Source organism: Drosophila willistoni, assembly GCF_018902025.1.
Source record: "Drosophila willistoni isolate 14030-0811.24 chromosome XL unlocalized genomic scaffold, UCI_dwil_1.1 Seg141, whole genome shotgun sequence".
Lineage (NCBI taxonomy): Eukaryota > Metazoa > Arthropoda > Insecta > Diptera > Drosophilidae > Drosophila > Drosophila willistoni.
The window spans coordinates 10,997,400-11,011,892 of NW_025814052.1; the positions used below are offsets into that span (position 1 = coordinate 10,997,400).

Below are 14,493 nucleotides of genomic sequence, written 5' to 3' on the forward strand. Positions count from 1 at the left end.
TATTTTGCGTTTCGTTTGATTTCCATTGATTTTCTTCAACTCTGTAAAGCAAAAAACGATAAGTAAATTAAGTAAATTGTTGCATTGCAGCCATATCAACGGTCCGGTGACTAAAGCTCAGTCCTCCTCGTCTTCTTCTACCTCTTCTACCCCTTCACCATTACCAAAAACCACCACTTCCTCCTAATCCTTTCATAATTCCCATCATCAAAAATAAAAAATAGAGATACCCAAGGAACGGATTAAACGACTCACACGACTGGATCTGGACAGAAAATTACCATAACCAAAGAATATTGCTCACAAAAATATACAAAAAAAAAAAAGAAAAACAAAAACAAATTCCCATAAGACGACGAAAGAGAAGACCCTAAACAAAAAACACTTGCATTCAAAAATGTAAACCAAACGGCATTTTGGAATTTTTCTTCTTCAATTTTTATCCCAATTTCTCATAAATTCTTCTATGACACTTAAAACACACAACAACAAAAAACAAACAACAGAAAAATTGCAAAAACCTCAATCACTTTTCATTAATTTATTAATTTATTAAAGAAAAACAAAAACCAATCAATCGTGTGATATTTCAAATTATAGAATTTTTGTTTAGCTAAAAAAAAAAAAAAAACAAAACAGAAAAAAAAACCAAAAACTATGCAAAATCCATAAAGAAAAAGAATATATAAATAATTATATATATATATTATAAATTATTGCTGCACTTGTTTTGTTTTGCTTTAAAGCAAATAAAGAAAAATTCACTACACTACACTACACACACACACACACACACACACATACACACAACAGAGAGAATTCCATTAGTTAAATACAATTTTAGTTAAGTGTAAAAAAACACACACAAAAATCCACCCAAAAATCACCTCGTTTCTTGTTGGTTTTTGTTTTTGGGGCTAGGCACGCTTTAGGCACCTTCTACACGACATTATTGAAACCGGACAGATGCAAACATGTCGCTACCAAACGAACATCAGACAGAGCAACACAACCAGAACATACCATCCACAACAATACCAATACCAATACCATCCACAACAACATCCACACCAAAACCAAATGAGCTGAAACTGCGACAAAGATCAACAACGACAACGACGAATAACCTCTCGCCGCTCAATGTGCGACGACTCTCAGGCTATACAAATCCGCAATTGGATCCCAATGCTGCCGATGGCGAACCAACAACAACAACAACAACAACAGCTGGATCAGGATCGACAACAGCAACACATTCCTCCCCGCCATCGACAACAATAAACATGTACAATAACAATAATAATAATAATAATAATAATAGTAATAATAATTATAATAATAATAATGATAATAATACAAATAACAAAAATACAAATACAAATGCATCACCATCACCGTCATTATACTCAACACCACCAATATACCAACAACAAATGTCCACATTGACAACAACAACACCCTTAGATGTCGCTGCGGATGATAAATACAAACTATTCACAATTTACAATGGAAACGACGGTGAGTGCGTCCCACAAAAAAAAAAAAATTAATTCCACACCCAAACACACTACAAACCATGCGGAGAAAGACACACCCAAACACACAGAGACACACACACACACACGTATCATGGAACAAAATCCTCTTTCTCGTTCCTGGTGAATCACAGCAAAACAGTTTAATGACTATAGCATACTTTTGGGGCATGACAAAGACAAGGTTTTCGGTGTCCGATCCTAATAAGGATGATATTATTAATACATACATACATATGTACAATCAAAGTGGTATGGGAAAGTTTTCCCCTAAAGTATGCAATGTACAAACAAACTTTTGAAATGTCCTGAAATTATGCATATTGACAAAAGTTAAACATAATTTAAGGGGCAAATTGTCATTATATATCCATCCCTACATACGCCTTTGATATCCTATGTATTATATAGACAACTTTATCCGATTGTTCATCAAGGATAACTTTCAACACAAAACAAAAAAGACAAAAACGGTCACACTGGACAGCACTATAATACGGGGATTTCCCCTTTTTACATTGGTAAAGCACAGACAGAAATTTTACATGTATGTAATTAAGGTTTCCACGTTTTTTCGTCCTATAAAAGAAGGGACGTTTGTTAACCGAGAGTCCACTGTATTGAGGATCATGACAAAAAAGAGACATACATACATATATAGTCTATATACAGACAGAGAGTGAGAGGACTAGACTGAACTGTTGTGTACTCCAATCGTATCAAGGATCGTATCGTATCCGTAATTTGTTTTGATTTGTGTGAAATGAGTTGTTGTCTCTCTCTTTGTCTCTCCCCCTTCTACTTTCTCTCATTATTTCTTTATTTATATCTATGTATGTATTTATCTTATTCCTACTCTTATTCTGGTCATATATACTACAGATAGACCCAATTATTATTCAGCTGTCTAATTTGCCACCTTTAGTTTTTAGAATTTCTTTTTGTCATAAAGAGCAAACAGTTCGTAGACAGTTTTTTAATGACGTTCTTTATTTTGTTTAGTTTTTTTTTTTTTTTTATAAGCCATTCTAAACAGTTTTATACGAGATAAACAATTGCAAAAGCTTTAAGCATGTTTGACTCTTTGATGATGTATGATAAAATGTTACTACTCATATTAATTACTTGCATGCCTTTTTTCACTCTTTGTTGCTGTTGAATTATATTATAATATACCTTAAAGATTCAGATTCGGTCTCTGTATTTGTTTCTGTTTCTGTATCTGGCGAATTTGCTTATGGTTTATTAATTGAAACACACACGGAGAACAGAAAACAGAAAACAGAAAAAAGAAAAACGAAAAACTCGTTTACCGAGCACAGAGAGACGAATAGCGTGTCTTAATTGCTGTCAAAAAAAAAAAAAAACGCAGAAACACCAGCAAAAACAAAAAATCATAATTTATAGTGTTGCTAATGAATTGGCTTGCTAATTGAATAATACAAGCTAAATTTAGCCTTAGTCCCTTGCTTGATTCATGAATGTGTTGATCTTGATGTTAACTGTGCTGCTCCTTTGTGTCTTGTATATATCTATCTATGTACCTGTGTGTACATATCTAACTCTAATACTAACCAGCCATTTGCCTTTTGTTTGTTTCTCCTTTCCCCTATGCATCACCTTTGTATCTCACACACCTACACCCACACACACACACACATACACTTAGACCACACAGACAATGAAAAATTGTCCGGCTTACCGCCACATTCAACAACTGGTTCACTAAGCTCAATCATCACGACGTCCATAGCATCCTCCGAACCCGATCCTGGTGCGGCAAGTGGTGGCGGCGGCGGTGGCGGAGTTGGTGGTGGCAGCGGCGGCGGCGGCGGTGGAGGAGGCGGCAGTGGTCCTGGCGGCAATGGTTCTCAAATCTTGGGCACAGATGCCTCCAGCATTGCTGGCATCAATGGCAGTTCCGAAGAGAAATTGGCCCTCAATCGACCCGGCGGCATCAAACAAGAGAAATGGACAACGATTCTCCTACAAGTATCTATACCATTCTTTTTGGCCGGCATCGGTACAATAGGAGCTGGCATTGTTCTTGGTCGTGTCGAGGTAAGTCGAAGCGATTAACTTTAATCTAAGTGATGAATTTCTATCAAGCTGAGCTCATACAGACTTTTGCTTCTTCCTTTCTAAATTTGTTTTAGAAATCAAACATTTTTAGTCTTAGAAACTTGTTTAATTATTTTTTAAGCAATTAAACAAAAGCATTAACTTTAATGGAACGTTAAATAGACATGTTATAATTCGCATTTGTCATTAGAAATGTTTAGACATAAGTAAAGAAGATAATATGCTTTAGTCATATAGTTAACAAATTTTAATATATTTTGAGATGAATTTTTTAAAATCAGTTAACTCTTTTTAAAACCGAATTAATTTGGCTTCACACAAGCTATATATTAAGACCAATATTAGGAAGATTAATTTAAGTATCATTGGCTTTGTAGATAGACGAGAACTAGGTGAGAGCATTGATTTGAAGAACTTTTCAAATGGGAAAATTGTCACCAACAAATGTTGAAAGATGTTGATGAAATAGTTCGAACTATATAATACTTATAAATAAGCCTCAATTGAAAGTTCCTTTCTTTTTCGACAAAATTTCTTGCAGTTGTGTTTAATGGTTCTTTCTTTCAATTCTAACAGCCTCAAATCAAAAGCCTTTTTACGCCTCATTTAGCGTTTGAGTGAGGGAGTGAGTGAGATTATTGATATTATATTAATTTTCAGACAGATATGTTAAGAATCCAAGAATAGAAACTTGAGTCAATATTTGGACAATCTAAACTGTTGGCTGCCTAATGGCCAAATAGATTTTTGCGGTAAGAGGTAAGAAGTAGAGGTGGAGAGAAGAGAGGAGATGCAAAATATTTTAACTAAAATTTACATTGAATATGAAATGAATGAAATAAAAGTGTTTAAATATTAAGAAATATGTATATTTATGGGCCCGCTAATTAATGGCCAAGAGAATTCTGGGCTAAACTGACGCTAAGCGGCCAAAACCTGCACATCTGACACTGGTCGGGAGTTGGCCATAAATCAAAAGATATATGCTTATAAGTATTATATTCTTTCTATCTCTCTTTGTTCTGTTTCGTTTCTATTAGAAATGGTATGTGTTCAAGAACGTGAGCGAATTGTTCATTTTGGTGCCAGCCTTACTTGGATTGAAGGGCAATTTGGATATGTGTCTGGCCTCACGACTCTCGACTCAGGTCAATTTGGGTAATATGACATCGCGCAAGGATGTGACACGAATGATAGTGGGCAATATTGCCTTGGTGCAAGTGCAGGCGACAGTCGCCTCATTCCTGGTGGCCATGTTTGCGGTTAGTGTTGGCGCTGCGATGACAGGAAATTTCTATTTTCGCAATGTCATGCTGTTGACCGCCTCAGCGATGTTTACGGCCACCTCATCATGTTTTGTGCTAGGTAAGCTTCTTCTACTTCTACATCTCCATCTCCCAAATGTGTGACCAGTAAATGTACTTTCTTTCCGTTTAGACTTTGTGCTGGTTGCTGTGATTCTATTCTCGCAAAAGTATCGTCTGAATCCTGATAATTTGGCCACTCCATTGGCTGCCTCCATTGGTGATGTGGTATCAATTAGTTTGCTGTCATTTATTGCCTCGCTGCTCTACGAGCATATCGGTAAGGGCATCTATTTATAATATTTTTGTCATATTTTAAAGTGAATTTTATTTTGCAGAAACGCATCTTTGGATAACATTTATTGTGGTTACCTGCTATTTGGTCCTATTGCCCATGTGGGTGGTCATTGTCCTGAAGAATGAGTTTACTCGTCCCGTATTAAAGAGCGGCTGGGTGCCCGTACTCTCTGCCCTCTGCATAAGCGGGTAAGTCGTAAATATCAAAGCATATTTTGTGGATTCAGGATGAGAGGGCATTTTGTAGAGTTTCTAGAGTTTCGTTCTATGGCGTTCTATCTCTATCTATTTTCAATTATTTCTTGAAAGTCCGGGTCGATGTCTATTGCTGTTGCTACTTACGTATGTGTGACCACTTGTATGTTTTTCTAAGTGTTTTTTTTTATTTTTATTTCTTTTGTAAATTGGGGCCATGATAAGTACTTTTTTTTCTTCTGTTTTTTGCTAAAACGACACAAACATACAAGTAAATATATATAAATAATACATACGTATATATTTAGATATCTCGTTTGTTTGTTTGTTTGTTTGATGATGATGACAATTGTTTTTGTGCCAAATCATTGGCCATTGCTAAATTTGGCTACACACAATATTTTGACTCTTTGTTAATTGGACAAGTCGTTCGTGAAGTTCGGTCGTCTCTAATATTGATTGAATATTGAATAAAAATAGCTATATAATTAGAAGAGGATTAGTTTGCGAATATTAAAAATAATTTGTAAATGATCTTGTGTCAGAATTTGAATGAAATATTGGAATTCCCTTCTATTTTTTTTTGCAGTTTGGGTGGTCTTGTGCTCGATGCTGCTGTTGAGGTGTTCAATGGTTTCGTGGTCTTTCAACCGATCATTAATGGCATTGGCGGCAATCTGGTATCGGTGCAGGCCAGCAAAATATCAACTATGCTGCATCAGAGCTCAATTATTGGCATTATACCACCGCATACAAAGATCTGGGAATGGCCCTGGCGGGCACTTTTCAAGGGTGGTTAGTAGCAAAAAATTGGACTGTGAAAAACTCTTATATATATTAACTGATATGCTGTTCATTTCTTTTAGTGCCCTATGCTAAAACGGCAAGGATACTCATTGCCATGTCCATACCTGGCAATGTGCTATTCATTTTTGTCGCTGACTATATAAATATGAACACATCGACGATATCATGGGTATTTGTGCTCGCCTATCTGACGGCCAGTTTAATACAGGTTCGTGTTGAATATAAAAAAAATACTTTTACACATATCTTAATTGAATTCGGTTTTGTTTTTTTTTTTTAGGTAATGCTGTTGCTTTATATTGCTCACATTATCGTGCATGCCATGTGGAAATGGAAAATCGATCCGGATAATTCGTCTATTCCATATTTAACTGCATTGGGTGATCTATTGGGCAGCAGTTTACTTGCCTTGGCCTGGCTATTTACCATGTCTGTGAATAAACAATACGGTGCCGGTTTAGAAACATTAAATGCCCCCAACTAAACAAACACACACACACACACACATACACACAGAGAGAAAACCAATCCATATAGCCTAGAAAAAGATATAGCCACTTTTTGGTCTATAAACTTTTTTTTTTGGATTTTCATTATTGTCCCTTAGTTAGCAACTAAATGAAAAGACAAAACAAATGCAAATTTAAAATGCAGCCACACACACACACACACATACACAATTTCAAGTACCTAAAAATAAAAATATTAATAATTAAATTGGAAGCAAAGCGAAAAAGCAAACTTAAATTTAAAACTACAAAATAATTGTTAAAAAAATTCTATTGCAAAAACAAGAAAAAGTTTCATAAATATTATTAATTTCCATAGAATGATTAATTTATATATTTGTGTTTGTATTTAACTTTGGCTTTTCATTTGCTGCACACACACACACATCCCAACACGCTCAGACACACACACACATACACACACTCACTCAACATGCTGCATAAATTAATTTTTTAAGGCTTTTAGGACAATATTATATACAAAAAAAAAACAAAACACATTCAATCACACATAATAAGAGAGAAAAAAAATTGATGACGGCAAAAAGATATTGAGCAGATGATGAGAAATGTTAATTTTCATTAACTTATGCATATTGTATGTATGCATATGTGTATGTATTTTGTATTGTTAATTTATGTATTTCATTTTGTATGCTTTCCTTAGGGAGTCAATGTATTGCATTGACCCCCGTTCCCACCACCTAATTCCTTATCGTAGACATTAGCGGATCTGAAATGGATTTGATTTTTACAAATCTTGTTTTATATATCCAAAAACCCAAAAAAAAAAAAAACATTGCCTTCCCCCCTTACACACACATACACACAAAAAAAAAAAAAACAAACAAAAAGAGAAAAAAACATTTTTTTTTTTTAATTATGAAGCAAAATAATGATTGTATAAAATGTATTTATTAATTCAAATTGTGTATAGATGATATGTATGTATAGATTTTTAAGTTCCAATTTTGTTTAGCTCTATCTGTATGTATAAACCTAATTTTCGATAATGATCTAGAATTTGTTTTTGTTTAACCTGTTTATTATTTGCGTTTTTTGTATTGTTTTTTGTTTTTTTTTTTAATTTTGTTCAATGGCAGGAAAGCGAACAGGGAAAAATTCTAATGATTATATATTGTATGTACGATGAGAGAGTAAGACGAAGATGAAAAAACGTTCTAAAAGGAAATGTGATCGATAATTAATTGTAAAACTTAATAAACAATAATTATAAATTTATGTGTAACTTATAAAAGAAGCAAAATAAATACATGAGAAAAACAATAAACCATAGAAACACAAAATAGGAAAAAAAAAAACCAATCGATTTGACTTTATTTTTAATTGTAGAATAATTTACATGACATATTATTTAGTTTGGCTGTGGACTAATTAAAAACTCAGTTGAAAACTCAAGAACAAGAAAAGCAAAAGTGTCAATGAATAGGTATAAAAAAGCAGTTTGTGGAATGTGCATTCTATTTCAAATTAACGCAGATCGATAAGTTATCGATATTTTGTGGAGCGTGATATATATATATGTATCGATAGTAATCGATATGGTCTGTCATTGTCAAACGCAGCCAACTTCATGTTGATGCGGTCAAATTGAAAATTGGTGCAAAATTAAAAACAAAAATTGCCGCCATGTACATGCCAAGAAGAACCACGGAATTTCGAGAGGAATCCCGTAACGATGTCAGTGTGGGCGGTACCAGGCGGCCGACCAGGTATTCCTTTATTTGCTATGAATAATTTAACAAACTATTTGCTGACATTTAATATTTCTTAATAGATCGCAGATTCGAATGTCTGCTGCTACTCCCATGTCGGGAAAAGCAGCGCCACCTACAAACAAAAGGTAACTAATCATTATGTCCCCCATTTCATCGAATGTATATCTCAAAAATCTAAGTTCTTGATATGTAAAGGTCGTCGGCATCCCGTTTGGCCCAACCCTTGTGTCTGGAACGTGATCGTGCCACCCAAATGTATGGCAGTACGCCCAATCGACGGCTTGGCTCCTCCGTGGAGCGAACGGGTCCACATCATTTAGACAAGAAATGGGTGGCAGAAAGGACACAGGCAATTGTGGAGTATCTGGATGCCGTGCATTCCGACCAGCCCATTCCAGGTGTGGCCAATGATTTCTTCCAGCGCAGCGGCTGCCTACGTCAAATGACAATGAAGCAGTTCATCGGCATTGTCAATTTCTTTTTCCATAACATCTGGCGTAACCGGGTCACAGTCAGTTCGGTCAATAATATGGCAGCGGAGAACATAATGAGTGCCCTGACAAAATTGAAATATCCACACCAGATAAATAAGTCTAGCTTAATGACGCCAACGACACAACATTCCTTTGGCCAAATCATTGTAATGTTGGACTTCCTAATGGATCTGGCCCATCCACCCCCAGGTGAAATAGAGGAGGACGAATTTCCATTCATGGAGACGGCCGAACAGATTAGCATGGCCAGCGATTCGACCATGTCGACCACTCATACCACCCATACGAATCAGACTCGCGCTGCTTTTCTTTTGAATGAGGATCTGAACGCGATACTGTTTGCCCATGGTGCGGACTGCTTTCGTGCATGGGACCAGAGGCTGATGGAGAAGGAGGAAGAACTAAAGTCAAATGTTAGGGACGCTGTGATCGCGAGAAAGTGTGGACAGCAGATAAGCGATGGTGCTGCCCTCGAGAATGAAATCGTAAGCTTGGTCGATAAATTGCAGCAAGTGGAACAGGATATGGATAAGGCATTGGACAATAAGAGACTCCAGCAATGGGATAAACTGCAGCAAGAGCAGATCCAACTGGAAAATCTGATTAAAGCCAATTGGGAGAATGCCAAAGAGTGTAAAGAGTCAGCGATGGCGATGATTGCCACATGCGAACAACGAAATCAGAATATCCAAACTCTAACCGATGAACTGAAGCGCCTTCAGGAAGTGGTGACGCAACAGAAATTCACAGCCCGCCAATTGAATGAGCTGCAGGTCCACTTCACCGATCGGCAGAATGTGAACGAAGCTCATAAACGTAGCATCATCGAAGGCAACGAGCGTGCCCTTAACCAGCAGGTAATGTTGGCACGTTCCAAGAAGAACCTTCTCGATAAGGTCGAGCTGTTTAACTTCGATGTGCGCCAAATAGCCCAGGAGCAGCTCCAGCCTCAGGAAGATCATCTGGAGTTGTCGCTGTCGCTCAAACCACAAAGCGACGATTTGCCCGAACGACGTCGTCAGCTTACCCAGCTGGCCCATCAACTGGGCAAACGTATCTCAAGTCATCAGCAACAGATTCAGCAGCTGGAACGCCAGAAGCATGATTATAGCCTGAAAACTATGGAACTGGAAACCGAGATGTCCAAACTGGTGTCTGATCTGAAAGCCCAGGAACAACAATTAGCCCAACTGGTCCATGAATATCGCAACCAGCGTGGCATAACCGAACAGCAGGAACAAACGCTTGCAGAACAGAAATATGAGCTGACTTCCCGCATCGGAGAGCTAACCCTGGCTAAGGACAATGCTACGCAATCCCTAGAGGCCAAGAAGGAAATGAACTTGCAATATTTAGAGACCGCTGAGATTTATCAGTCGACCAGGATTAAGGCTCGACAGGATTTCTGCGATGCATACGAAAAGCAATTGGATTCGGCCGAAAAATCTCTCGATACAATCGATTTGGCAATTTCTCAAACTAAAACGCTCATTGAGCAGTCCCAGCAGGATCTAGAAAATGGACAATTGCCATCATTGGATCGCCTACGTTCAAGTCTATTGGAATAGGAGACACTCCACTCCACTCCACCTTTGGGTCATGATTTGTTAATGTTATTTATCTTATACTTTAGAGGAATTTTATGAATTTTTATCTCACAAAAATGAATTATAAACTAATATTATGAAATTGAAATTCTTATTTCTTTTATTGCATCTCTTTCCCCGTTCCTCTCCCCTCTTAAAAAATATAAAAAAATCATGTTTGTTTTGTAATTCATTTTCGGCAAGAACATATATATATATATATATAGATATTTTATTTTCTTCCCTATTTGCATACCCTTGCATGGAATCCTATAAAGGATTCCAACGTTTCGATCTTGCTGCCACCTCGATGGGGGGGGGGGATCTTCCTCCGAAAGTCGGAGAAAATCATTAGCTTACGAGATCGAAGAGTTATTGAGATCATGAGGAAGAATGTAGGCTTCTGATCGGACAAATACTTGTAGGTATATAATGCAAGAATCAAGCAAGAGTAGCAAATCTTCGTTTGAATCGAAGTGAGTAATTGGGAATTTTTGGTTGTTTTGTTTTGTCATTGTATTTTGATTATATCTTGTGGATTAGTTGCAAATAGATTAAATACCCTGCATATACACATACATATGTATAAATATGTATATATTTTCAATATCAATTTGTGGCGTGTAATAATAATAATAGATACTTTGCGTGTGTTTGGATTATAAATTGCACTTGGAACAAGTTACTTTTAGCTTTACACATATACATTAAATGGAAACTGGGACAAGGACAAGGAGACATTTAACACATACATTTAATTACGAAAAAAAAAAAGAGAAAGTAAATTCAAGAAATTTTCCTGAATGTTTGTGCGTGTGTGTGTAATAAATATATACCTAATTAAGTATGGAGCTGAGTTTTGGCATTCGCGTTTGTTTTTTTTTTTTTTTTTTTTTACAATGCATCAAGATTGCAGGAATCTTGTGTGGTTCTAGACAATAAATACATCACCATTTGTACGATCGACTGATGAGGGGGCCGCCGCATCTCCCCCACAACCCGTACTACTGCGTACTGTATGGGATTGCTGCTGTGTCTGGGACTTGTCTAAAAGTTCCGCTTCTCTGCCAATTTCCACAATGCCCGTTTGTTGGCCCACCTGACCCAGGCTTCGGGACTCATGAGCCTCATCTAGATTGCCGGAGCTGGAGCTTAGATGTATGCTCACACCGGCTACATCCAAGTCCTCAATATCCTTGTGATTCTGGAATGTAACTGTCATCTCTTGGACACCAGCGGCAGCTTCGGCTGCTTCGCTAGTCTCACTGCTGCTTTGATTGGCCGCATCTGTGTCGGCGGATGATGAGCTAGTGGCTGTCGCTGACACAGTAGCTGATGCTGCTGCTGCTGGTGCTGTAGTAATCGATGACCACCAACTGCTAAACGCTCCTTTGGCCTGGGAAATGGCACCGCCAACGGCTCGACTTGTATTATTGACTGCCTGATTGATTTTCCGTCCACTCTCACTATTCTGCATGGTTCTGTATCGAAAGTTGTACAAATGATTAGATTGGAGCACACTTATGTGGTCAGTTGATCGTTTCTTTCTTACTGAGCTAGTTTAAGTTTCATGTCAGCCACCGATAAGGTGCCAGCAAATGGATGTCCCGCCGGCAGGACATCAAAGAATTCTGCATCTGGTCTGACATCATACCATTCCTGATAGCATTGCGTCCTCTTGAACGCATTCATAAAGTGTGCGTTATAGTAATCATTATCCTTTGGTGTGGCATCTGCAGCAATCGGTGGGAGAGGAAGGGCCATTACCACTTGGAATCGCTTCGATCATGTTCTACTCACCTGGCGCCACAGCTGTACGAAGCAGAGCTAAAATATATCCCTGGAATTGCTCACGTATCCATTGCTCACTGCCCTCGGCATCCTCTTTGGGTGTTTGCACATGTTTCAATATATAGTCCATGAAACGTAAATCCTCGGTGCTCAGTACCAATTGGCGACGCAGCTCAGCATCATGGACATCGAGATTAGCTGCCTCAATGTCAACCAAAACATCGGCCAATTGTCGTTTCTGTTGAAACAGGACATTGGAGGTGCCAATTATATAGGAGAGGACCATGGGATCACTTAGTAAATCCATATAAGGTAGCGAAAGATACGGTAGGCAGAGATTACCACTGGCAAATATGCTAACCGGTGCCCGATACTCATCCGGATTAACCGAGCACAATGCGATCAAATTTGCTAAAATAAGAGATTGCAGAGAGAAAGAGAAAGAGAGAGATGAAATGAGAAAGATAGCAATTTAGATATTGCACTTACAGGCCAATGTATCGACACTAGCTTCTCGTGTCAGGGATGCACTGCTTGCACTGCTTCGACCCTGGGTTAAGCCAAAATTCAATTCCTGCGTCTGCGAATTGGGTGTGGACTGTGATGATCCAGCCGAGGCAGCCGTCGAGACTAGAGTATCCAAGTCTGCACCATCGATTGTCTCTGTTTCAATTACCTCAATTGCCGACACACTTATCTGTTCCGCCTCGCATTCAGCCTCTGCTTCCGCTTCGGCTTGCAGAGAGGCTGTGAAATCTGGCATGGGGGAAAGCGGACGCGATGTTCGGACACAGGCAACCTCCTGAAATCCCTTCTCCAGCAATCGAGGAATTAGCGAGGCGATACCCAAGATGAGGACACACATGCCCCGCACGGGGGAGGCAAAGCACACCACCCGCCGCTGTAGGAGCAGCAGCTTGAATAGCATCAAGGTCTTGTGCCTCCAGTGAAGAACAATTTCACGCAGCGACAGTCCAACATGGAAATGTCGCAGCGGGCGATGCGACTCATCGTCCAGGAGGCAAGCATTCAACTGTTGATAGGCCTTGATCAACAGTTCCGTGCAACTGAAGTCACCCTGGTCGAAGAAGGCATCCGCTATCAGGGATAGTTTCACTTCAATATAACCATAGATGGGCAGGCGGGCTAATATGCATACACTTTTCTGCACCGTGCTGCGGGTCATGTCGGCCGTGCGGATTTTTAGTCGCTCCACTGGTATCTGACGATAACAGGATACACCATAGACACTGGCCGCCGGCTCAAAGAGACTGGGCAAGTTGAAGAAGACCGTATCGTCGACGAAATTGTGCGATCCATCGGGCAGAGCCAGAGTGGGCAAATATTTCCAACCGGATGGGCACTCCTGGCGTCCGGTGGAGCCAGCTATTAGCGGTGGATGTGAGAATTCTACTTGGCATCCAAGTTTATGGTGGAATCCCACAACTAGAATGTGTAGAATGGGTGGCTTGTTCTCCGGCTCGCCGCTGGCCATGATGGCAGTAGGACCAGGAGACAGACAGGCAGACAGAGAGATGGATGCGCTCGTTTCCTTTGCTGGAGTTATTTTCCTATTCGCCCTTTTTATTGAATTTTAGTAATATCTTAGTTTTTCACAAATTTTTTTTTTTTTTTGCAATGCGAATGACTGCTGTTATGGTTGTTGTTGTTATGTCCGTAAAGATAGCGACGATGTTAAGTTCAAGTTAGCGACGGTCCTCTGTTAACCCTCTGTTAACTTTTTTGCAATTTTTAATATGTCCGTAAAGTTAGCGACGTGTTTGAGTTAGCGATATTTTGGAGCATAGCTCCATTCAGGGTCAAGCAATGCACGATATGTCACATATTGAAGAATGTCTCCAGAAAACTATATCAAAATCTACTGAGCAGTTTTTAAGAAAATTGCTTTTCAGTGGAGCGACCTATGATTTCGCTCCATACAAAAATAGTACAAAAAATTACATTCGTATATCAGCTCGAACATCTCGGTTCAGAGCCAGCATCAAGCAATGCACGAAAGCTTGTTCGATTGGAGATATTTCACGAGTGTCTCATAAAAGTTGTATCAAAATCTACCGAGCGGTTTTTGAGAAAAAGCCCCAAAAGTTTAAGTGCCTTTTTGTGTACAAATTTATTGATAAGGCTGGCGCGAGC

General features: G+C 38.7%; 3 protein-coding genes across 11 annotated transcripts in view; 2 read left to right on the forward strand and 1 right to left on the reverse strand.

Moving 5' to 3' along the window:
• Positions 1-6,893, forward strand: part of LOC6641456 (solute carrier family 41 member 2) — a 30,938-nt gene extending 24,045 nt beyond the window's left edge. For 3 of the 9 annotated variants that reach the window (XM_023175213.2, XM_047011411.1, XM_047011413.1), the window contains 7 exons: positions 3,205-3,596; positions 4,658-4,982; positions 5,055-5,201; positions 5,260-5,407; positions 6,003-6,208; positions 6,280-6,428; positions 6,501-6,893. In XM_023175213.2, the coding sequence (XP_023030981.1) occupies positions 3,205-3,596; positions 4,658-4,982; positions 5,055-5,201; positions 5,260-5,407; positions 6,003-6,208; positions 6,280-6,428; positions 6,501-6,704 (1,571 nt within the window). In that variant the 3' untranslated portion in view covers positions 6,705-6,893. Of the gene's footprint in view, positions 1-851; positions 1,519-3,204; positions 3,597-4,657; positions 4,983-5,054; positions 5,202-5,259; positions 5,408-6,002; positions 6,209-6,279; positions 6,429-6,500 lie in introns of those variants that run through there. The other 6 variants (XM_023175214.2, XM_023175215.2, XM_023175210.2 and 3 more) reach the window with 5 other exon arrangements.
• Positions 6,894-8,321: 1,428 nt separating this feature from the next.
• Positions 8,322-10,632, forward strand: LOC6641232 (restin homolog). Its single transcript, XM_002064074.4, has 3 exons — positions 8,322-8,462; positions 8,528-8,593; positions 8,664-10,632. The coding sequence occupies exons 1-3, from the start codon at positions 8,380-8,382 to the stop codon at positions 10,528-10,530; spliced, it is 2,016 nt and encodes a 671-aa protein (XP_002064110.1). The 5' UTR covers positions 8,322-8,379; the 3' UTR covers positions 10,531-10,632.
• A 127-nt stretch (positions 10,633-10,759) lies between these two features.
• LOC6641173 (late secretory pathway protein AVL9 homolog) lies at positions 10,760-13,955 on the reverse strand. The gene is made up of 4 exons (XM_002064075.4): positions 12,829-13,955; positions 12,349-12,750; positions 12,101-12,281; positions 10,760-12,029 (listed from the first exon to the last, which is right to left on the reverse strand). Exons 1-4 carry the CDS (start codon positions 13,832-13,834, stop codon positions 11,480-11,482), a joined length of 2,139 nt encoding a protein of 712 aa, XP_002064111.1. The 5' UTR covers positions 13,835-13,955; the 3' UTR covers positions 10,760-11,479.
• Between the last annotated feature and the right edge of the window lie 538 nt (positions 13,956-14,493).

What these genes read in the sequence shown, in the direction of transcription:
- LOC6641232 (XM_002064074.4), top strand. Translation starts at nt 8,380, where the DNA reads ATGTACATGCCAAGAAGAACCACGGAATTTCGAGAGGAATCCCGTAAC. An exon ending in GGTACCAGGCGGCCGACCAG is followed by an intron (nt 8,463 to 8,527) that starts GTATTCCTTTAT and finishes ATTTCTTAATAG; the next exon opens with ATCGCAGATTCGAATGTCTG. An exon ending in GCGCCACCTACAAACAAAAG is followed by an intron (nt 8,594 to 8,663) that starts GTAACTAATCAT and finishes TGATATGTAAAG; the next exon opens with GTCGTCGGCATCCCGTTTGG.
- LOC6641173 (XM_002064075.4), bottom strand. Translation starts at nt 13,834, where the DNA reads ATGGCCAGCGGCGAGCCGGAGAACAAGCCACCCATTCTACACATTCTA. An exon ending in TCGTACAGCTGTGGCGCCAG is followed by an intron (nt 12,282 to 12,348) that starts GTGAGTAGAACA and finishes CGATTGCTGCAG; the next exon opens with ATGCCACACCAAAGGATAAT. An exon ending in ATGAAACTTAAACTAGCTCA is followed by an intron (nt 12,030 to 12,100) that starts GTAAGAAAGAAA and finishes CTTTCGATACAG; the next exon opens with AACCATGCAGAATAGTGAGA.